This window comes from Piliocolobus tephrosceles, chromosome 5 (genome assembly GCF_002776525.5).
Source record: "Piliocolobus tephrosceles isolate RC106 chromosome 5, ASM277652v3, whole genome shotgun sequence".
Classification (NCBI taxonomy): Eukaryota; Metazoa; Chordata; class Mammalia; order Primates; family Cercopithecidae; genus Piliocolobus; species Piliocolobus tephrosceles.
In genome coordinates this window covers 125,656,226-125,678,972 of record NC_045438.1, presented here as the reverse complement: position 1 = coordinate 125,678,972, position 22,747 = coordinate 125,656,226, and the positions used below count along the sequence as shown (strand labels likewise).

The 22,747-nt window shown below is 50.3% G+C and overlaps 1 protein-coding gene across 1 annotated transcript in view; it reads left to right on the top strand.

The window, feature by feature from the left end:
• The window catches only part of PTK7 (protein tyrosine kinase 7 (inactive)), an 84,525-nt gene extending 65,827 nt beyond the window's left edge, over nucleotides 1-18,698 (top strand). Inside the window, exons 13-20 of the mRNA XM_023212860.1 lie at nucleotides 21-148; nucleotides 1,574-1,777; nucleotides 2,613-2,768; nucleotides 3,373-3,605; nucleotides 4,793-4,873; nucleotides 15,809-15,960; nucleotides 16,771-16,949; nucleotides 17,704-18,698. Coding sequence (XP_023068628.1) covers nucleotides 21-148; nucleotides 1,574-1,777; nucleotides 2,613-2,768; nucleotides 3,373-3,605; nucleotides 4,793-4,873; nucleotides 15,809-15,960; nucleotides 16,771-16,949; nucleotides 17,704-17,864 — 1,294 coding nt within the window. The 3' untranslated portion in view covers nucleotides 17,865-18,698. The remainder of the gene's footprint in view (nucleotides 1-20; nucleotides 149-1,573; nucleotides 1,778-2,612; nucleotides 2,769-3,372; nucleotides 3,606-4,792; nucleotides 4,874-15,808; nucleotides 15,961-16,770; nucleotides 16,950-17,703) is intronic.
• The last annotated feature ends 4,049 nt before the right edge of the window (nucleotides 18,699-22,747 follow it).

The following is a 22,747-nucleotide window of genomic DNA, read 5'->3' as shown; positions in this document are numbered from 1 at the left end:
TGTGGCTTCTCCCCTCGCAGGATGCACATCTTCCAGAATGGCTCCCTGGTGATCCACGACGTGGCCCCTGAGGACTCAGGCCGCTACACCTGCATTGCAGGCAACAGCTGCAACATCAAGCACACGGAGGCCCCCCTCTATGTCGTGGGTATGGGCTGGGGAGGGGTGTCCTGCACAGGAAGTGGTGGACCCAGACATTTGTCACCTTGTACTCAGTCAGCCCCTGTGTACAGAACATGACACAGAAGCCATTTTTGTGGCAGATTAGGGGATTCGGCTGTCTCGCCATGCCACTGCACAGTCTTAGAGTCCTTGCTCAGAGCCGGGCTATCGTTTATTTAACATCCCGTGGTCGGTGGGTGTGTGTGTGTGTTGCAGGGGAGGGTGTTCTCTTCCTGCAGTGCTGCCTCCCAGGTTCCTGCAGCAGCCACACATATCTCTGGGTGGCTGGGGAGGAGGAACAGGTCAGAAGGCAGTAGGACAAGGTTCTTTTCTCCAGGAGGTCCAGAGAGAATGATGGGTCCAGTGAAAGGCCCTGCACTTAACTCTGTGGCCCTGGGAGACTTATTTCTCCTCGGGGGACTTATTTCTGCATCCACAGGTGAAGGTGGTTTAAATGAGAAGCTCTCAAACTTTCTTGGTTTGGCAGCAGTTATTTTTCTAGACAAAGTATAATGTGAAAGTTTAAATGGATGAAAATGAAGTGAGGAGGCCCCTTGGTGGGAGCCACTGGGGTGTGTGTGGCAGTGGGGGGATCCTGCATGGTCTCTCTCCCTTCATTCCCCCAATGCCTCTTGAGACCCCTCGGTGGGGGCCATTGAAAGGTCCCTAGACCAGCAGATCCCTTCTACAGATCTGTTCATTGAAAAACCTGCTCTGTGCCAGGCAGTGCCTGGAATTCTAAACCTGAAGCTCCCAAATGTTGTTCTCTGGGGCCTGGCTCACATTATCAAGTCCCTTGGGAAGCTTCTTTTTTTTTTTTTTTGAGACGAGTCTCGCTCTGTCGCCCAGGCTGAAGTGCAGTGGTGTGATCTCAGCTCACTGAAAGCTCCACGTCTCAGGTTCATGCCATTCTCCTGCCTCAGTCTCCCGAGTAGCTGGGACTACAGGCACCCGCCACCACACCCGGCTAATTTTTTGTATTTTTTAGTAGAGACGGGGTTTCACTGTGTTAGCCAGGATGGTCTCAATCTCCTGACCTCGTGATCCGCCTGCCTCGGCCTCCCAAAGTGCTGGGATTACAGGCTTGAGCCACCGCGCCCGGCCGGGAAGCTTCTTAACAAATAGCGTGGGTTTGTGGTGGCTTCCTGACAGGTGTGCGTATCTATGTCGCCTGCCTTGACTTGCGATGCATAACCAGCTTGGGAACCCCTGGCCTCATCTCCTTCAGAGTCTTCCTTTGACCTCAGTGGGGCATGAGGACCTGCTGGCCCTTGTTAAAGCCAGTGAAGGTGGTGACCCTCCCGGGCCATCTGTTAAGTTGTCCTGTTGATGGGGTTGGGAGGAGTTAGTGGAGAAGCAGGGCTTGTTTTGTTTAGCAGCGCCTGCCCAGACCCATCTGTGTGTCTCTCAGACAAGCCTGTGCCGGAGGAGTCGGAGGGCCCTGGCAGCCCTCCCCCCTACAAGATGATCCAGACCATTGGGCTGTCGGTGGGTGCCGCTGTGGCCTACATCATCGCCGTGCTGGGTCTCATGTTCTACTGCAAGAAGCGCTGCAAAGCCAAGCGGCTGCAGAAGCAGCCCGAGGGCGAGGAGCCAGAGATGGAATGTCTCAACGGTGAGAGGCCCTGGAGGGGGAGGTGGTACCCGTGTGTAGGAGCTGAGCGCCCTCCCGCGGCCACGGAGGGGAGAGCGCCAGCCCTCAGGAAACCGAGCCGCTGTTGCTGGATCTTGGAGGTGGGGCTGCCACACCCCTAGTGGGAAGCCTGGAGTTGGCTGATTTTCAGGGCCTCGGCTTCTGAGCAACCTGACTTGAGACTTCTTCATTGGAGCCCCTGGGACCGGCTTCCTGTGATTCCCTGCTGTTTCCTCCTCCCAGCAGGAAACCACAGATATCATTAGTATACGTATACATGTTGCTGTTGCACATCTTGTTTCCCCCCATGAGTCTAAGAGTTCCCCCAAGGGCAGTCTTTCCATTTACTTCCCTTCTCCTATCCCCACTTCCCTGGACTGGGAGCTCCCTGAGGTCATTACTGGGTCTCTCCTATCAGCTCAGGTGTTCAGGAGCAGGGGTTGGGTCTCCATTATTGTGATTTTCCCTTTGTGCCTGTTTAGGACTTTGCCCAGTTGGAGGCCCAATGAAAGCAACAATCCTTATGTGTAGCTATAGTGTTCAGGAATCAGTGATTCAGATTAGACGTCTGCAGTTGGCTCCATCTCAGAGGTTGTAATCAGCTGCATCACTAAGGGGTCATACCCTAGGGGATGCCCATACCTCCCCCACCCAGCCCCAGCCCCATCATTTTATCATTTGGGCTTGCCCCTTCATGTGGAGTACTGTAATTGGACCCAAGTTGGCAAGAGTGGAAGACCAGGGGACGGAACAGAAATCCCCGTGGTGGCCAGAGTGTCAGGTCTCATCGTGACGCTCCTGTCCTCCTTCTTCCCAGGCGGGCCTTTGCAGAACGGGCAGCCCTCAGCAGAGATCCAAGAGGAAGTGGCCTTGACCAGCTTGGGCTCCGGCCCCGCAGCCACCAACAAACGCCACAGCACAAGTGATAAGATGCACTTCCCACGGTCCAGCCTGCAGCCCATCACCACGCTGGGTATGTCGCCTTGACTACAGCTGCCCCTGCCTAACTGCAAGTCACCCGCTGTGTCTTGAGGCTGGGTACAGGCTAGTGTTCCGAAGTCCCTGAAACCTAGAATGTTAGAGGTGGACGGAGGTGTAGATAGAGATCTACCCCAGTGTGGCCCCAGAGCCTGTTATTCACTGCCTTTTGTACAGATTTTGTCATTCCTGTGTACTACCTGTAGTATTATTTACTTGATGTTTTATTTAAATTGACTCTTTAAAAAAACAGACAACAGAAAAGCTAAGTTACCTTTGTTGTAGGAAAAAATATGAGAAATCATGGGTTTGTTGTAGTTAAGTTTTTTCCTAGCATACATTAAGACATGTTTACCATGAGCCACCAAAAATTCTCATGCGAATCACCCTTTGGAAAATGCTGAATATTAGTCCAACCCTTTTATTTTGCTGCTGGAGACACTGAAGCCTTCGGAGGGAGGGGGTCACAGCAGAACCGGATCTCATGTCCAGCCCAGGTGGGTGAGTCCACACTGTAGTAGAGGCTAGGCCCCTCCCCCAGGTCAGGAGCTGCCTCTGCCTGGGTGAAGGTGGTTGGCTGACTCAGACTGTACCCACAGGAAAGAGTGAGTTTGGGGAGGTGTTCCTGGCAAAGGCTCAGGGCTTGGAGGAGGGAGTGGCGGAGACCCTGGTACTTGTGAAGAGCCTGCAGAGCAAGGACGAGCAGCAGCAGCTGGACTTCCGGAGGGAGTTGGAGATGTTTGGGAAGCTGAACCACGCCAACGTGGTGCGGCTCCTGGGGCTCTGCCGGGAGGCTGAGCCCCATTACATGGTGCTGGAATATGTGGACCTGGTATGCTGTTGGCAGGGGCCGCGGGGGTCTCGGGTAGGGAGGGCAGTGTCCTACAAAGGTGGGAGTCAGGGGCTGGAGCACCGTGAAAACCTTGTCTTGTGCGGTCTCAGCCGAGACCTCGCCTGCCTGCTGTTACACCTTGCCCACCTTGCGATGCTCAGCTTCTGCCTTCCCTGCTCTTGGATGCCTGCATTCCCTTTATCAGCACCCAGTCTTTCCATCTGTATCTCGGGGGAGGGCTTGGTCCTAAATTCTTCTGGGACTTCTCACTGTCACACTGCAGGGATGCCTTCCAGGTCATCTTCTCTGACGCCTGTTTTCTTTGGTTTGTTATTTATTCCTCCCCAAAAGCTTGTCCCCACTTGAGAATAAATATATCAGAACCCACTTTTCTTCCCTCCTTCCTAGCACCACTTGTGACATGAGTGTTACCCCAGCCACCAGCCTTCTCCTCTCCACTCAGGGCATCGTTCCCAGAGCTGCCCCTTCCTCTTCATTCCCCAGCTGGTCCTGGCCCTCGCCCCATGGTCCTCAAACTGCTGCTTGTCAAATCCCTAGCTCTGGGGCAAAAGCAGGCAGGAGTCCTATCAATCTTTCCATTAACAAGTACTTATGCAGCTGGGCACAGTGGTTCACACTTGTAATCCCAGCACTTTGGGAAGCTGAGGCAGGGGGATCACTTGAGACCAGGAGTCCGAGACCAGCCTGGTCAACCTAGCAAGACTCTGTCTCTACAAAAAGTTAAAAACAAACAAACAAGTACTTATGAACACTTTATGTGTGTTTCTGCTGCTGGTGTTCTCCTCTGTTTGTTTCTATTCGATTGTAAAGCTCTAGAGGACAGGGGTTTCCTCTCCGGAATATTTGAGGACAGAGGGTAGGGGACTGTTTTCCTCTTGGCTCACTGAAGATAGGGGCTCTGCTGCCCCACCTGTCTGGAGGTTCCCCTTGGGGTAAAAATGCCAATTCTCCTCTCTTTCTGACTGAGAGAGCCTCTAGGAGGCGTCTCCTATATATTTTTAAAGTTCTGTACTCCCAGTGAACTTTCCCCAGGAAAGGGGCCCAGGCTAGCTTAGGCCTTCTCACTGCCTCCCCAGGCAGGAACTCTGCGAGCACCTGCTTTGTCTGAGGCTTTACAGCCAATGGCTCTGCACTGACCTGAGCGTGATGCCTGGCTTTTCCCTTAGGGAGACCTCAAGCAGTTCCTGAGGATTTCCAAGAGCAAGGATGAAAAATTGAAGTCACAGCCCCTCAGCACCAAGCAGAAGGTGAGGACGGAGTGAAGGAGGGAGGGAGAGGGTGCCCAGGGAGCAACAGAGGCACCATTTATTGAGGGCTCTCTATGGGCCAGGCCCTATGGTAAGAACTTCACATGTGTTACCGTAATTATCATGGTAGTCCTCTGAAATATATACTACTATCCCCATTTTGTGGATGAAGACGTTGAGGCTTATGAGGTTGTATGACCTGTCCCAGGTCATGTATCCCGGAAGTGGCTTTGCATTGCCAGGCTGGCTTCACGGAGAAGAGCTACCCTCGGACCTTGCCCCTGGGCAGGAGCTTGCATTGGAGCAGGACGCCTGCCCATCTGCAGTGAGCTCTGAGCTGGAGAAGCAGCAAGCAGTCTGAGTGCGGGGGCCTGCTGGGCTAGGTGTGGGCCTGAGCTTGTTTCTTCAGCTCTGAGTGGAGAAGACTCTTCTGTGAATGGGCTGCCTGCCTGGGTTTCCCCCTCTGTGGTTTGCATCTTGCCCTCTCCCTTGGGTTGTAGCTGCCCAGGCTTTCCTTCTAGTTTTCCTCCTGCCTTCTGTGCAGAGATTGTTTTGGGCACAGAGCCCTGGCTGGGGCCCTGGTGGTGGAGCAGACCTCGGTTGAAATAGTGAAGAAGGGAAAACTTGCCTGCTACCCCCTGCCGCCTCAGTCCATACCTTTCCAGTGCCCGGGGCTTGCTGTGGCCCAGCCCCTTCTTCCTTCCCTCAGATTCTTCTTGTCCACAGCCGCCTCCTCTCCCCTCTGAAATGGATCTACTTCCTTCCATGTGACTGGGGAGTCTGCTTCCAAGCTGGCAGTGAAGTGACCTCATAAACCAAATCAGAGCTCGGGGCAGGGTAGGCAGAAGGCTCTGCCCTTTGTCCCAGGGGACCATTCCTTGCCTGCTAGGCTGTCCCAGGTCACCGACTCTAGAGGCAAAACAGAAAGGCATGGCTGGCAGATGAGTCAGGTGAATGGGACCCTGGCTGCCCCCAGTTTCTCTGGGGAAGCAGCTCTATGCCCTTCAGCCTGGCCCCCTCTTATTACATGTGAATTTACTAAGACCCAGACAGGACAAGTGACCTGGCCTCCTGACACCACACCCCTACTTCCATCGCCATGAAGCTGCAGGAACTGTGTATAGTGGCTATAGAGGAGAAGCCACAGGATGGGACTTGCTACACCAGCTAAGTGAGATTTCAGGACTGAAGAGCTCACAAATTAGGACACTCACAGAGCCAGTGAATCCTCACAGAGCCAAGTGTGGCCCCAAGGGCCCTTGGGAATGCAAAATTAAAACAGGCATCAGCTAGGTGCGGTGGGAGGCTAAGGCAGGAGGATTGCTTCAGCTCAGGAGTTTGAGACCAACCTGGGCAACATAGCAAGACCCTGTCTCTACAACAAATAAAAAGTTAACCGGGCACGGGGGCGTGCTTGGAGTCCCAGCTACTTGCGAGGCTGAGGAGGAAGAATTACTGGAGCCCAGGAGGTCGAGGCTGCGGTGAGCCATGATTGCAGCACTGCACTCCAGCCTGGGCAACAGAGCACGATCCTATCTCAAAGAAGAAAAAAAAAATGGACAGGCATCTTGCCCTTGGGGCACTTATGATCTAGCGGAGAGATTAGGTACATGAGTATGACCTGTGCCTTACAGACTTGAGGTAAAACAGAAAGCAAGTGGGAGGCATTAAGAGCTGTTGAAGACACCCATGTCCTTCAGGTGGACAGATGGTTGTGGTTAACAAGGAAGTTTTCCTAGTAGAGAAAACCATTTAAGTTTAGTTTGCAAGGACAGGAAGTAGTTGAATGGCAGGAAGGGGATGGCTTCAGGAGTCAGGGGAGTCAAGGTGGGATTCTCTGGCTGGGTTGAGACATAGGCTTACAGGAAGTCAGTTACCTTTCTCGTGATCTAAGGCACTCTATTTGACTGCAAATCATCACCATCTTTGCTAAACATCTTTTTCACACTTTTTTTTTTTTGTCATAGTGTCTTAAATATGATAGGAGAGCTTTAATAAGTTGGGTTCTACACTCTCCAAGGACAATACTCTGCATTACATAGAGAGGATGCTTTAAAAAAAAGCAGGGCGCAGTGGCTCACACCTGTAATCCCAGCACTTTGGGAGGCCGAGGCAGGTGGATCATGAGGTCAGGAGTTCGAGACCAGCCTGGCCAACATGGTGAAACTCCATCTCTACTAAAAATACAAAAATTAGCCAGGCATGGTGGCAGGTTAAGCCACCTGCCACCTGAGCTACTTGGGAGGCTGAGACAGGAGAATCACTTGAACCTGAGAGGCGAAGGTTGCAGTGAGCCAAGATCGTGCCATTGCACTCTAGCCTGGGAGACAAGAGCGAGACTTTGTCTTAAAAAAAAAAAAAAAAAGAAAGAAAAATGCAGACCAGGCATGGTGGCTCATACGTGTAATCCCAGCACTTCGGGAGGCCGAGGCGGGCAGATCACTCGAGGCCAGGAGTTCGAGACCAGTCTGGCCAACATGGGAAACCCCGTCCCTACTAAAAGTACAAAAAGTACCTGTGCATGGTGTCACGTGCATGTAATTCCAGCTACTCGGGAGGCTGAAGCAGGAGAATAGCTTGAGCCTGGGTGGCGGAGGTTGCAGTGAGCTGAGATCTTGCCACTGTACTCCAGCCTGGGAAACAGGAATCAAGCCCTGTCTCAAAAAAAAAAAAAAAAAAAAAAAAAAAAAAAAAAAAAAAAAGTAGATTTCTGGACCATGACTCAGAAGGAGGGAATTAGAGTATTTAAGAGTGAGGTCTGAAGACCTGAATTTTTCAAACAAGCTCTCCAGCTGATTCCTAAGCTCATTAAAGTTCAAGGAGCCCTGGTGGAGACTAGTAGCTTTGAAATGCTTTTTGATTATAATCCCTTTTAGGAAATGCATTTTAAGATGGTACGGTAGTATATGCCTGTAATCCCAGCCACTTGGAAGGCTGAGGCCGGAGGATCCCTTGGGCCCAGGAGTTTGAGGCCAGCCTGAGTGACATAGCAAGACCTACATCACTTAACAATAACAAAAAAGGAACACATTTTACTCATGATCTAGTATGCAGGCTCATGTAACTAAAATTAAACTTTTCACAACATTGTGTTTGATGTGCTTGATGTTTTCTTTCTTTTCTTTTTTTTTTTTTCAGACAGAGTCTTGCTCTGTTGCCCAGGCTGGAGTGCAGTGGCGAGATCTCGGCTCACTGCAAGCTCTGCCTCCCGGTTTTATGCCATTCTCCTGCCTCAGCCTCCCGAGTAGCTGGGACTACAGGTGCCTGCCACCACGCCCGGCTAACTTTTTGTTTTTTAATAGAGATGGGATTTCACCATGTTAGCCAGGATGGTTTCGATCTCCTGACCTCATGATGCGCCCACCTCGGCCTCCCAAAGTGCTGGGATTACAGGCGTGAGCCACCGTGCCCGGCTAACACTTGATGTTTTCTATCCTGCCCTCTTTCTATTTATTTTTATTTTTATTTGTAGAGATGGGGGTCTCGCCGTGTTGCCCAGGCTGGTCTTGAACTCCTGGGTTCAAGTAATCCTCCTGCCTCAGTCACCCAAAGTGCTGGGATTGCACGCATGAGCCACTGTGCCCGGCCTCTTTTCTATCCTTTTTTTTTTTCCCCAATCCACTAAACTGGTTTCGAGACCCATGTAGGTCTCGATCAGCAGTTTGAAAAGCACTGCTTTTGGGGATTCCATGAAAATGAAAATTCTTGGGAAAGATGAAATAAAACTTGTAGGTACTTTATCATGCTAATTATGTAGTGAGCTGCCCTGTCACTTTATACTCCTAGGACCTAGAACGGAAGGGGAAAAACTTAAGTATTCTAGGGAGGTGGAGTGGTAGGCAGGGTGTTCCCTGGCCAGCTAAAGTTGGAACCAACGTGCCATATTGGGTGTGAGTGGGCTGAGGGGGGCCTCAGGAGGATTTTAAGAGAGCAGTGAGGTAGTGATAGAAATCAAAGACATGGGTCCTGGGTGTTGGCATAATGGTAGGTAATGCCGTCTAGAGTAGCTGATAAGATGATGTCAGAGAGCTGTAATTTGTAATTGCTCCGCGGATCACCTGTGAATTAATGACGCGATGAGAAGCAGGATCAGCTTAGCACACCTGGTGGACCACGCTTTATGCAGTCAGATGCCATGGCAGGAAACAGAAGGCCTCTTGTGAGAAGATCTCAGTAGCATCACAGTGGGTTAGCCAGAACATGGGCAAACCCCTGGGGTGTTAAAATTGGAAAGGAAGGGGTGGGTCTGATCCTTACCAAAGAATGGGTCTTTTATAACAATATTTGAGAATTAATCCAGTGGCTATCTGATGGCATCTTGCCCAGCGTTAAGGAAACACCTAATTGGCTTGAGTCTAACAGAATTCTCTTTTACTGCCCTTGCTTAGCCAGTATTTCCGGAAGCACCACCTCTCTGGAAACATAGCAAGTCAGTTACCATGCCAAGTCCACCCTCTTCTGTTTACCTTGACTAGCAGCAGATTGTTTAGCTTGTGAGCCAGATCAGAGAGAGCAGGCCGAGGGGACTCACAAGTCTGATGAAGGCACGTTACCAAAACCTTTGCCTGCTACTTACAGAGAATCAAGCAAGGTTGGACAATGCCCTGGGATTTTGAAACCTGAAGTGGAGTTGTCTCTGTTCATGATGGCCACTGAAGCGGCCCGGCCCCTTTACCACCAGTGCACGTGGGGCATTCTGAGGATGGTGCTCCAGGGGTTATTTTAGGGATGTAGACTCAGCCTTTTTTTTGAGACGTAGTCTTGCTCTGTCACCCAGCCTGGGGTGCAGTGGCACAATCTCGGCTCACTGCAGCCTCCGCCTCCCAAGTTCAAGCAATTCTCCTGCCTCAGCCTCCTGAGTAGCTGGGACTATAGTAGCCCACTACCACACCGGACTAATTTTTGTATTTTTAGTATAGACAGGGTTTCACCATAATGGCCAGGCTGGTCTTGAACTCCTGACCTTGTGATTCACCCACCTTGGCCTCCCAGAGAGCTGGGATTACAGCTGTGAGCCACTGCACCCGGCCAGACTCTGCTTTTCATGGAGACCCCAGTGTACTTTCCAGAGAGGCCCAGTAATCCTGGCAGGCCATCCACCCGCCGTCGTCGTCTTCTTTTTTTTTTTTTTTTTAAGACAGAGTCTTGCTCTGTTGCCCAGGCTGGAGTACAATGGCGCAATCTCGGCTCACTGCAAGCTCCACCTCCTGGGTTCACGCCATTCTCCTGCCTCAGCCTCCCGAGTAGCTGGGACTACAGGCGCCCACCCCCATGCCCAGCTAATTTTTTTGTATTTTTAGTAGAGATGGGGTTCCACTGTGTTAGCAAAGATGGTCTCAATCTCCTGTCCTTGTGATCTGCCTGCCTAGGTCTCCCGAAGTGCTGGGATTACAGGGGTGAGCCACCGTGCCCAGCACCCCCGCCTTTCATTTTTTGAGGCAGAGTCTCCCTCTGTCGCCCAGGCTGAAGTGCAGTGGCGTGATCTCAGCTAACTGCAAGCTCCACCTCCCGGGTTCACGCCTTTCTCCTGCCTCAGCCTCTTGAGTAGCTGGGACTACAGGCACCCACCACCACGCCCAGCTAGTTTTTTGTATTCTTTTTCTTTTTAGTAGGGACGGGGTTTCACTATGTTAGCCAGGATGGTCTCGATCTCCTAACCTTATGATCTGCCCACCTCGGCCTCCCAAAGTGCTGGGATTACAGACGAGAGCCACTGCTCCCAGCCCACCCGCCCTCTTCTTTAAACTTCCTCACTGGTTACACGTTTAGCTGAAAGCTATCCTGAGATTTTGTGTCTTCACTGTTGATAAAGAAATGTACCAAAAGTAGCCAGGCACAGTGGCTCAGGCCTATAATCCCAGCACTTTAGGAGGCCGAGGCAGGCAGATCATTTAAGGTCAGTTGGAGACCAGCCTGACCAACATGGTGAAACCCTGTCTCTACTAAAAATACAAAAATTAGCCAGGCATGGTGGCACTTGCCTGTAGTCCTGCTGCTTGGGACGCTGAGGCACAAGAATGGCTTGAACTTGAGAGGCAGCAGTTGCAGTGAACCGAGACTGTGCCACTACACTCCCGCATGGGCGACAGAGTGAGACTCCGTCTGGATGAGGTTTTTCCCAACTCTAATTACGTCATTCATTTAGCATCTCTGCATTAATACACTGCCTGTTAGAGCCTCAGGCAGCACTGATCAGGACGATGATGGGAATGTACCATATCTGTGCTGGTCAGTACAGTTGTCACTAGCTTCATATAGCAACTGTACACTTTTGAATTTGGCTAGAGCAGCAGCAGAACTGAATGTTTTTGTTTTGTTTTGTTTTGTTTTATTTATTTTTTAGAGACAGAGTCTTACCCTGTCGACCAGGTTGGAGTGCAGTGGCAGGACCTCGGCTTACTGCAGCCTCCGCCTCCCAGGTTCAAATGATTCTCCTGCCTTCGGCCCCCTGAGTAGCTGGGATTACAGGTGCGTGCCACCACACCTGGCTATTTTTTGTAATTTTAGTAGAGATGGGGTTTCACCACGTTGGCCAGGCTGGTCTCGAACTCCTGACCTCAAGTGATCCACCTGCCTCAGCCTCCCAACGTGCTGGGATTACGGGCGTGAGCCACCACACCTGGCCTGAATTTATTTAATTTTATTTATTTATTTATTTATTTATTTATTTATTATTTATTTTGAGCTGGAGTCTCGCTCTGTTGCCCAGGCTGGAGTGCAGTGGCATGATTTCGGCTCACTGCAAGCTCCACCTTCCGCGTTCATGCTATTCTCCTGCCTCAGCCTCCTGAGTAGCTGGGACTACAGGCGCCCGCCACCACGCCCAGATAATTTTTTTGTATTTTTAGTAGAGATGGGGTTTCACTGTGTGTTAGGCCAAGATGATCTCAATCTCCTGACCTCATGATCCGCCCCTCTTGGCGGATCCCAAAGTGCTGGGATTACAGGCATGAGCCACCAACTCGGCCTGTATTTTATTTTTTAAGACAGGGTCTCATTCCATCACCGAGGCTGGAATGCAGTGGTGCAGTCATGGCTCACTGCCGCCTCGACCTCAGGGGCCCAAGTGATCCTCTCACTTCAGCCTCCCGAGTAGCTGAGACTACAGGCACCCACCACCACACCTGTCTAATTTTAAAATTTTTTGTAGAGATGGGGTCTCACTATGTTGTCCAGGCTTGTCTCAAACTCCTAGGCTCAATCAATCCTCCCACATCAGCTTCTCAAACCGCTGGAATTATAGGCCAGCATGAGCTATTACGCCAACCAGAATTGAATTTTAAACGTTACTGAGTTTTAATTAACTTAAAGCCAGGTGCAGTGCCTCATACCTGTAATCCCAGCACTTTGGGAGGCCAAAGGGGAAGGATTGCTCGGGCCGGGAGTTTGAGACCAGCCTAGGCAACAAAGTGAGACTGTCTCTAAAAAATAAAAATAGGCTGGGCATGGTGGCTAATGCCTGTAATCCAGCACTTTGGGAGGCCGAGGCAGGGGGATCACTTAAGGGCAGTTCAAGACCAGCCTGGCCAAAATGGTGAAACCCCGTCTCTACTAAAAATAAAAAAATTAGCTGTGCATGGTAGTGGGTACCTGTAATTCCAGGAGGATCACTGGAACCCGGGAGGCGGAGGTTGCAGTGAGCCTAGATAGTGCCACTGCACTCCAGCCTGAGTGACAGAGCGAGACTCAGTCTCTAAATAAATAAATAAACAAACAAAATTAGCCAGGCATGGTGGTGTATGCCAATAGTTCCAGCTACTATGGAGGCTGAGGTGGGAGGATCACTTGAGCCTGGGAGGCTGAAGATGCAGTGAACTGTGATTGCACCACTGCACTCCAGCCTAGGCAATAGACACCCTGTCTCTGAAAACACAAAAACAAAAAAGTTTTAATTAAATTTAAATAGCCACATGGGTTTAGTGGCTACTGTATAGGACAGCACAGATTTAGACTTTTTTTTTTTTTTTTTTTTGAGACGGAGTCTCGCTCTGTCGCCCAGGCTGGAGTGCAGTGGCTGGATCTCAGCTCACTGCAGCTCCGCCTCCCGGGTTTACACCATTCTCCTGCCTCAGCCTCCCAAGTAGCTGGGACTACAGGCGCCTGCCACCTCGCCCAGCTAATTTTTTTTTATTTTTTAGTAGAGACGGGGTTTCACTGTGTTAGCCAGGATGGTCTCGATCTCCTGACCTCATGATCCGCCCGTCTCAGCCTCCCAAAGTGCTGGGATTACAGGCTTGAGCCACCGCGCCCAGCGACTTTTTTTTTTTTTTTTTTAACTTTAAAGCTTTGTTTTTAAAAACTTTTTGATTGGAACCTACATTAGCACAAAGTACATTTTGCATCACAACCCAGTACACACATATATATATTTTTTTATTTTTTATTTTATTTATTTTATTTTTTTAAGATGGAGTCTTGCTCTTTTGCCCAGGCTGGAGTGCAGTGGTGCAATCTCGGTTCACTGCAACCTCCGCCTCCTGGGTTCAAGCAATTCTCCTGCCTCAGCCTCCTAAGTAGCTGGGATTACAGGCGCCCGCCACCACGCCAAGCTAATTTTTGTATTTTTAGTAGAGATGGAGTTTCACCATGTTGGTCAGGCTGGTCTCGAACTCCTGACCTCGTGATCCACCCACCTCGGCCTCCCAAAGTGCTGGGATTACAGGCATGAGCCACCGTGCCCAGCCCTATATTTTTAAGATGAAAACATTTCATGAATGATGTTCTTATTGTGATGCACTCTATTTTCTATTCCCTTTTTTTTTTTCTTTAATGGTGGCTAAGATTCCCTAATTTGGTTTCATGACGTACAGATTGTGACCATAGTTAGCAAACCACCAGTGGAGGCAGTGGGGCCCACAGGGATGTCACTGGCCAGTGCCCAAGAAAACCGAGAAGAGGTGTCTTTGGAGTGTCCCCTCGTAGCATTTGGGCTTGGCACCTCTGCTGGCCTTCTTGTGACCTCTGGGAGCCAGGCAGGAAAAGCTGCTCTGAGCTAGCCAGGGATGCTGAAGGGACAGCTCAGTAGCCAGCAGTCCCACCTCTGTGCCAACTGGTGGGCAGACAGTCCATCAGCAGTGATGTGACCCAGAGAGGCTGCAGTGGTAGGGAAGTGCCAGGCTTTGGCACTAGCCTCGCCATGGGCCCCTTGAAGAAGCCAAGGCTGAGCCCTGCCTCACAGAGCACGTGTGGGGAGAGGCAGCTGGCCTTGTGTGCCCACAAGGCCGGTGCCCACCAAATGGCCCTTCCCCTTCTCTGTGAATGGGTGGCTTCTTATTTTCACTAAGTGACCTGGCTGCAGCCCCCCATCAAGAGCCCTGCTTCGGCCAGCCCTGCTATATTCCACCAGCACCCAGTGTATATGGCACGTGGTAGATACTCAATTTAAAAAAAAAAAGAGATAGGATCTCAGTGTTGCCCAGGCTGGCTTTGAACTCCTGGGCTCAAGCAATTCTCCCACCTCACCCTCTTGAGTAGCTGGGACTGCAGGTGCCTGGCTTCAATTTATATTTGTTCAGTGCATTCATATATACTTTTGAAATGTTAATGTGGCCGGGCGCGGTGGCTCACGCCTGTAATCCCAGCGCTTGGGGAGGCTGAGGCGGGTGTATCACAAGGTTAGGAGTTCAAGAGCAGCCTGGCCAACATGGTGAAATGTCATTTCTACTAGAAAAAATACAAAAATTAGCTGGGCGTGGTAGTACATGCCTGTAATCCAAGCTACTCGAGAAGCTGAGGCAGGAGAATCGCTTGAACCTGGGACGGGGAGGTTGCAGTGAGCCAAGATCACGCCACTGCACTCCAGCCTGGCAATAGAGCAACACTCCATCTAAAAAAACAAAAACAAAAAAAGTTATTGTAGTTTAGTTAACGTTTCATGTATAGTGTATAATATATTCACATTGGCTCAAAATTCAACAAAGAGTATTAGTGAATGAAAAATCTCCCCAACTCTCTTACACTTTGGAGAAGAGTTGGGCATTATTTTGTATAGCTAGAGATATTCATATTCTAGACTTCCTCTTAGGTCTCTTAGAGAAACTCATACATGTGTACACTTATAAAAGTGTTCATAATAGCACTGTTCTGAATAGCCCCAAACTGGAAACAACCCATTGGCATTAGAATTAAAGTGTGAGGCCGGGTGCGGTGGCTCACGCCTGTAATCCCAGCACTTTGGAAGGCTGAGGCAGCCTGATCACTTGAGGTCAGGAGTTCAAGACCAGCCTGACCAACATGGTGAAACCTTGTCTCTACTAAAAATACAAAAATTAGCTGGGTGTCGTGGTGGGCACCTGTAATCCCAGCTGCTTGGAAGGCTGAGGCATGAGAGTCACTGGAACCTGGGAGGCGGAGGTTGCAGTGAGTTGAGATCATGCCACTGCACTCCAGCCTGGGCGACAGCGTGAGAACCTGTCTCCAAAAAAAAAAAAAAAAAAAACAGCAGGGCATGGTGATGGACACCTGTAGTCCTAGCTACTTGGAACGCTGAGGTTGGAGGATTGCTTGAGCCCAGGAGTTTAGAGGCTACAGTGAGCTGTGATCGTGTCACTGCACTCTAGCCTGGGTGACAAGCGAGACCCTGTCACTTGAAAATAAAAAATGTCAGCTATGATTTCTGCCCGCTCATTTTTCACTGGACAGATCGTTGCTATGTGTGTGTCCTTAGGCCCATGTGACACTCACTTAATCTGGCACTTGCTGTGTGTTAGCATGGTGTCAGACACTTTAATTTGCTTAATTCAGTCTTCTAACAACCCAGGAAGGCAGGTATGGTTATTATCCCCATTTTACAGAGAAGGAAGATGCAGCTGTTGTGCTTCTGGGCTTCCTACGCAGAACACCAATAGCGTTGAAACCCTACCAAGGGTTGTGTTGAGGGTGGTCAGCTTGACGCCTAGTCCTGGGCTGCTCTAACAGGCCCCTTTATCTCTCCAGGTGGCCCTGTGCACCCAGGTAGCCCTGGGCATGGAGCACCTGTCCAACAACCGCTTTGTGCATAAGGACTTGGCTGCACGTAACTGCCTGGTCAGCGCCCAGAGACAAGTGAAGGTGTCTGCTCTGGGCCTCAGCAAGGATGTGTACAACAGGTAGAAGGGCATGCGTGGGGTGGGGGCTCCCCATTTTTTCCCAGAGGGTGAGGGGCAGAGGACAGATAGTTTGGGGTGGTGGTGGGAAAGGGTTTAGTCCCTGCTTAGTCCAAAGCTGGAGGGCCTGGGATAGGAAAGAGCTTTCTCATCCTTTTTCTAAGGGTGCAGCAGGGTTCCCACCCAGTGCACTGCCTTGGTGGTTGTAAAATATCTCTAGTGATTAAATAAATAAATAAATAAATAAATAAATAAATAATTTTTTAAAAATAGGCAAATATGATAAGGATTTATATGGCTCCCTCTGTAACTTCCTGAATTCAGTCATTATTATTTCAAAGTCTGAGACTTATGCCTCAGTCCCCCTGCCAGAGCTTGCTCTAGACAGCCTATGTGGGCTCTGCAGCGCTGCCGGGAACATCCCCTCGAGTCCCCCTGGTTCCAGGTCACCCCCATGTGTCTGACTATAGCTGTAGTGAGGATTGGTTTATCACTAATAAAGCTCTTTCCATTTAACAGTTTTTAGTTTTTATATTTTTACAACCAATATAGAAAGTATGTATGACTGTTAATTTTTTTGTTAACATTTAGGCAAAGTTTGATTCTTAATGGAATTTTTTAACCATCAAACCCCATGTGGTTACCTCCAGATTTTGTCTAGTGTACTCCCATGCTCAGCATACATGTGACCAATTTCTTGGTGTCTGTATGTAGAAGGGCTGGGCCCTGGCTTGGGGATGAGTTCCAGATGGGATGAGGCTGCAGTGCCAGGCCACGCTCCCCACCCCACCTCAGGTTGCTTCTCTCCTGCAGTGAGTACTACCACTTCCGCCAGGCCTGGGTGCCGCTGCGCTGGATGTCCCCTGAGGCCATCCTGGAGGGTGACTTCTCTACCAAGTCTGATGTCTGGGCCTTCGGTGTGCTGATGTGGGAAGTGTTTACACATGGAGAGATGCCCCATGGTGGGCAGGCAGATGATGAAGTGCTGGCAGGTAGGCAGCCACACTGCTAGGGGATGATTCCAGATGGGCCCCAGATGGAGCCTGCTCAGGGACCCAGGGTCGGTTCCGCCTACCTCCCCTCTCACGGCTGCTACTGAGCAGGCACACAGATATGACCACTCTGGTTGTTAAAATACTGCAATACTTTTTTTTTTTTTTTGAAACGGAGTGTTGCCGTGTCACCCAGGCTAGAGTACAGTGGCGTGATCTCCGCTCACTGAAACTTCCACCTCCTGGGTTCAAGCAATTTTCCTGCCCCAGACTCCCTAGTAGCTGGGATTACAGGCACGCGCCTCCATGCCCAGCTAATTTTTGTATTTTTAGTAGAGACGGGGGTGCTTCACCATGTTGGTCAGGCTGGTCTCAAACTCCTGACCTCGTGGTCCACCCGCCTCGGCCTCCCAAAGTGCTGGGATTACAGGCGTGAGCCATCATACCTGGCCAGAAATACTGCAATACTTCTATATTGTTGGTAGATAGCTTTTGCCCCCAGTGCCCACTCCAGCCACTCTGATGCCTGTCTGCCGACCCACTTCAGCTCCTGTGCGTGGACCCCGTCTTACCAGCCGGAGTGAGCGGGGCCAAGGGAGTCATCTTTTTCCGTTGCAAGTACCCACCTACTACTGGCCAGCATTGCCTCAGAGGCATCCTTGGGTGGCTGCTTGTATGAACTGCAGGCTCCACAAAGTGTTGAACAAGTTGTTGAATGTTTTGTCCAACGCTACACCTGCTGTCTTCCCTATAGATTTGCAGGCTGGGAAGGCTAGACTTCCTCAGCCTGAGGGCTGCCCTTCCAAGCTCTATCGGCTGATGCAGCGCTGCTGGGCCCTCAGCCCCAAGGACCGGCCCTCCTTCAGCGAGATTGCCAGCACCCTGGGAGACAGCCCCGTGGACAGCAAGCCGTGAGGAGGGAGCCCGGCGGGCTGTGCCTCAGGATGGCGTGGGCAGGGGAGGGCATCTCTAAAGGGGAGCTCACGGCATGATGGGCAAGATCCCTGTCCTCCTGGGCCCTGAGGCTTCTGCCCTAGTGCAACAGGCATTGCTGAGGTCTGAGCAGGGCCTGGCCTTTCCTCCTCTTCCTCACCCTTATCCTTTGGGAGGCTGACTTGGACCCAAACTGGGCAACTAGGGCTTTGAGCTGGGCAGTTTTCCCTGCCACCTCTTCCCCTATCAGGGACAGTGTGGGTACCACAGGTAACCCCAATTTCAGGCCTTCATCTACTCCCCTTGACCAGGTCCAACTCTGCCACTCATCTGCCAACTTTGCCTGGGGAGGGCTAGGCTTGGGATGAGCTGGGTTTGGGGGGAGTTCCTTAATATTCTCAAGTTCTGGGCACACAGGGTTAATGAGTCTCTTGGCCCACGGGGGGTCTAGATCAGGACTGGAGAGGACACAGCAAGTGAGTCCTCCATGCTGTGGGCTTGTGCACACCGACCCAGACCCATGTCTTCCCCACCCTTCTCTCCTTTCCTCATCCTAAGTGCCTGGCAGATGAAGGAGTTTTCAGGAGCTTTTGACACTATATAACCCGCCCTTTTTGTATGCACCACGGGCGGCTTTTGTATGTAATTGCAGCGTGGGGTGGGTGGGCATGGGAGGTAGGGGTGGGCCCTGGAGGAGATGAGGAGGATGGGCCACCCTTACCCCACACTTTTATTGTTGTTTTTTGTTTGTTTTGGTTTTGTTTTTTTGTTTTTGTTTTTACACTCGCTGCTCTCAATAAAGAAGCCTTTTTTACAACCTGTTTCTGAGATTCATTTTCTGCTCTTGCTCGTGGAAGATGTTCCTTCTTCCCCCACTGATCAGAAAGGGCCGTGTGGGGGCCGGGTGCGGTGGCTCATGTCTGTAATCCCAGCACTTTGGGAGGCTGAGGCTAGTGGATCGCCTGACGTCAGGAGTTCAAGATAAGCCTGGCCAAAAAGGCGAAACCCCTGTCTCTACTGAAAATACAAAAAAGCTGGACATGGTGGCAGGCGCCTGTAATCCCAGCTACTTGGGAGGCTGAGGCAGGAGAATTGCAAGGCAGGAGAATCGCTTGAACCCAGGAGGCATAGGCTGCATTGAGCTGAGATCACACCACTGCAGTCCAGCCTGAGAGACAGAGCGAGACTCTGTCTCAAAAAAAAAGAAAAAAGAAAAAAAAAAGGGCCGTGTGCCTTCATGGAGTCTGGTGGGACTTGGACAGGATGAACCGGTGGATACTGGTTCTTCTCTCCAGTTTGCAGGGCAGGTGAACATGCAGGCATGAAGGAGGCAAGATCACCTGTTGTCTGTACAACTCTATGCAGCCCTCTGACTGTCACCTAGACGGGCCTAATTCTTGAGCTCAGATGGGGAGCGTATAAGTGTGAAGGGGAGCAAGTTAGAGTAGGATTGGAGAAGGAGTTAGTGACAGACTCAGGTCTCTGAGTCCTTTCAAGACCCTAGGAGGGAAGCGAAGTAGGTAGCACTAAGCAGAGAAATGGTGCTTAATGCCTGGATCTTGTGTCATCATATATCCTCTGCCTCATTCCAGTAACTTCAACCTGGTTCACCATCCAAAAGAAACGAGTCCTGAACTCCAAAACTGCTCTAGTTCCTTTACTCCTCACCAAACTTCTGAATAATAAAAATAACAGCAGGCTGGACATGGTGGTTCACACCTGTAATCTTAACACTTCGGGAGACTGAGGCAGGAGGATTACTTGGACCCAGGAGTTTGAGACCAGCCTGGCCAACATAGTGAGACCCTGTCTCTACAAAAAAATTTAAAAATTAGCCAGGTGGCCGGGCGTGGTGGCTCAAGCCTGTAATCCCAGCACTTTGGGAGGCCGAGACGGGCGGATCACGAGGTCAGGAGATCGAGACCATCCTGGCTAACACGGTGAAACCCCGTCTCTACTAAAAACTACAAAAAAAACTAGCCGGGCGAGGTGGTGGCGCCTGTAGTCCCAGCTACCCGGGAGGCTGAGGCAGGAGAATGGCGTGAACCCGGGAGGTGGAGCTTGCAGTGAGCTGAGATCCGGCCACAGCACTCCAACCTGGGTGACAGAGCAAGACTCCGTCTCAAAAAAAAAAAAAATTAGCCAGGTGTGGTGGCATGAACTTGTAAGTCATAACTACTGAGGCGGCTGAGGCAGGAGGATCACTTGAGCCCAGGAGTTTGAGGTGGCAGTGAGCTATGATCACAACACTGTACTCCAGCCTGGGTGATCAAGTGATATCCTGTCTCAAAAAAATAAAAATAAAAACAGGCTGGCCGGGCGCAGTGGCTCACGCCTGTAATCCCAGCACTTTGGGACCTGAGGTGGGTGTATCACGAGGTCAAGAGTTTGAGACCAGCCTGGCCAATATGGTGAAACCCTATCTACTAAAAATACAAAAGTCTGGGCATGGTGGTGCACACCTGTAGTCCCAGCTGCTTGGGAGGCTGAGGCAGGAGAATTGGTTGAACCCGGGAGGTGAAGGTTGCAGTGAGCCAAGATTGCACCACTACACTCTAGCCTGGGTGACAGAGCAAGACTGTCTCAAAGAATAATAATAATAATAATAGGCCACAGGCACAGTGGCTCATGCCTATAATCTCAGCACTTTAAAAGGCTGAGGTGACAGAAATGCCTGGGCAACGTGGCTAGACTCCATCTCTACAAAAAAAATTTTTTTTTTTTTGAGACAAAGTCTTGCTCTGTCGCCCAGGCTGGAGTGCAGTGGCGCCATCTCTGCTCACTGCAAGCTCCATCTCCCGGGTTTACGCCATTCTCCTGCCTCAGCCTCCCGAGTAGCTGGGACTACAGGCGCCAGCCACTGTGCCCAGCTAGTTTTTTGCATTTTTTTTTCAGTAGAGACGGGGTTTCACCATGTTAGCCAGGATGGTCTCGATCTCCTGACCTCGTGATCCGCCCGTCTCGGCCTCCCAAAGTGCTGGGATTACAGGCTTGAGCCAACCCGCCCGGCCTAGAAAAATTTTTTTAATTAGCTGGGTGTGGGGCCGGGCGCAGTGGCTCACACCTGTAATCCCAGCACTTACGAGGTCAAGAGATAGAGACCATCCTGGCCAACATGGTCTCTACTAAAAATACATATATATATATAATTTAGCTGGGCATGGTGCATGCATCTGTATTCCCAGCTACTCAGGAGGCTGAGGCAGGAGAATCGCTTGAACCTGGGAGGTGGAGGTTACAATGAGCCAAGATCATGCCACTGTACTTCAGCCTGGCGACAGAGTGAGACTCCATCTCAAAAATAAAATAAAATAAAATAAAATAAATAGCTGCGGGTAGTGGAGTATGCCCATGGTCTCAGCTATTCTGGAGGCTGAAGAGGGAGGATCTCCTGAACCCAGGAGGTTCACACCACTGCACTCCAGGCTGGGTGACAGAGCGAGACCCTGTCTCAAAAGAAAAAAAAGAAAAACTAATGTTTTTGAAGACTTGCTCTGCACTAGTCACTTAATATGCCTTATCTCATTTAATCTCTGCCAACTACTCTGTTAACCAGATAAGATTGTTTCCATTTCACAGATTAGGAAACTGAATCTCAAGGGAAGTCAGGTAGTTTGCCCATGGTTACACAGCTTAGTAAGTGAGCCATAGTCGCCAGTATACACCATGCATTGCATCCTTCAGATGTGTTGAAGTGGGGAAATTTTTTCTAGTGCAGTATTTTTCAAACTCTGGGTTGCAACCAGCATTATAAATGAAAAAAAGGGGAAAAAAGAAACATAATAGGCATATCAGCATACATTGTATACTTTAAGGGGAATTGTTGTTTTACAAAATTTTGTTATATTTGCTGCATATATGTATATATTGGATAGTGTGTTAGTTAACTGTTGGGTGGTGATACTGCACAGTAATCCCCAAATCTTACTAGCTGACAAGATTTTTTTTCTGACTCATGTATCTGCAGGTTGGTGCGGGTTGGCTGATTTTGGCTGTGCTTGGTGCCAGGCTGGAGGTCTGGCTTAGGTCTAGTCTGCTGGCACCCAGAGCATGTTCTTATGCAGTGGCAGAGTGCAAGAGGTCAAGCCAAACCATGCAAGCACATTTCAAACCACAAGTCTGAGCTGGCACCATGGCATGTGCCTGTAGTCCCAGCTACTTGGGAGGCTGAGGCAGGATGTTCGCTTTAAGCCCATGAGTTTGAGGCTGTAGTGTGCAATGATTGTGCCTGTGAATAGCCACTACACTCCAACCTGGGCAAAATAGTCAGACCCCATCTCTGAAACACACACACACACACACACACACACACACACACACACACACACGTCTGTTAACATTTTATTAGCCAAAGCAAGTCACACAGTAAAACCCAACATCAACACCAGTAGGACATGCTGCAAAGTCATACAGCAAGGATGTTGATGTATAATTCCAACAGAAGGTGTGAAGAGTTGGAAGCAATAATCTAATTGACCACAGGTTGCAATATAAAAATGATTTCTGACTGGGTTGCATGCAGAAATATTTGAAAGGCACTGCTCTGGAAAGTCATTAATTACTAAATCCTCTTCTAACTCTTGTTCTTCCTTGAGCAGTCCATAGTGGCTAACGTTGTTGGCCACACCTTCCTCTTCAGAGACTCTCCTCCCTCTCTCTCTCTTTTTTTTTTTTTTTTCTTTGAGACGGAGTCTCTCTCTGTCACTCAGCAGGCTGGAGTGCATTGGCGCGATCTGGGCTCACTGCAAGTTCCGCCTCCTGGGTTCACGCCGTTCTCCTGCCTCAGCCTCCCGAGTAGCTGGTACTACAGTCGCCCGCCACCACGCCCGGCTAAGTTTTCGTATTTTTAGTTTAGGGGTTTCACC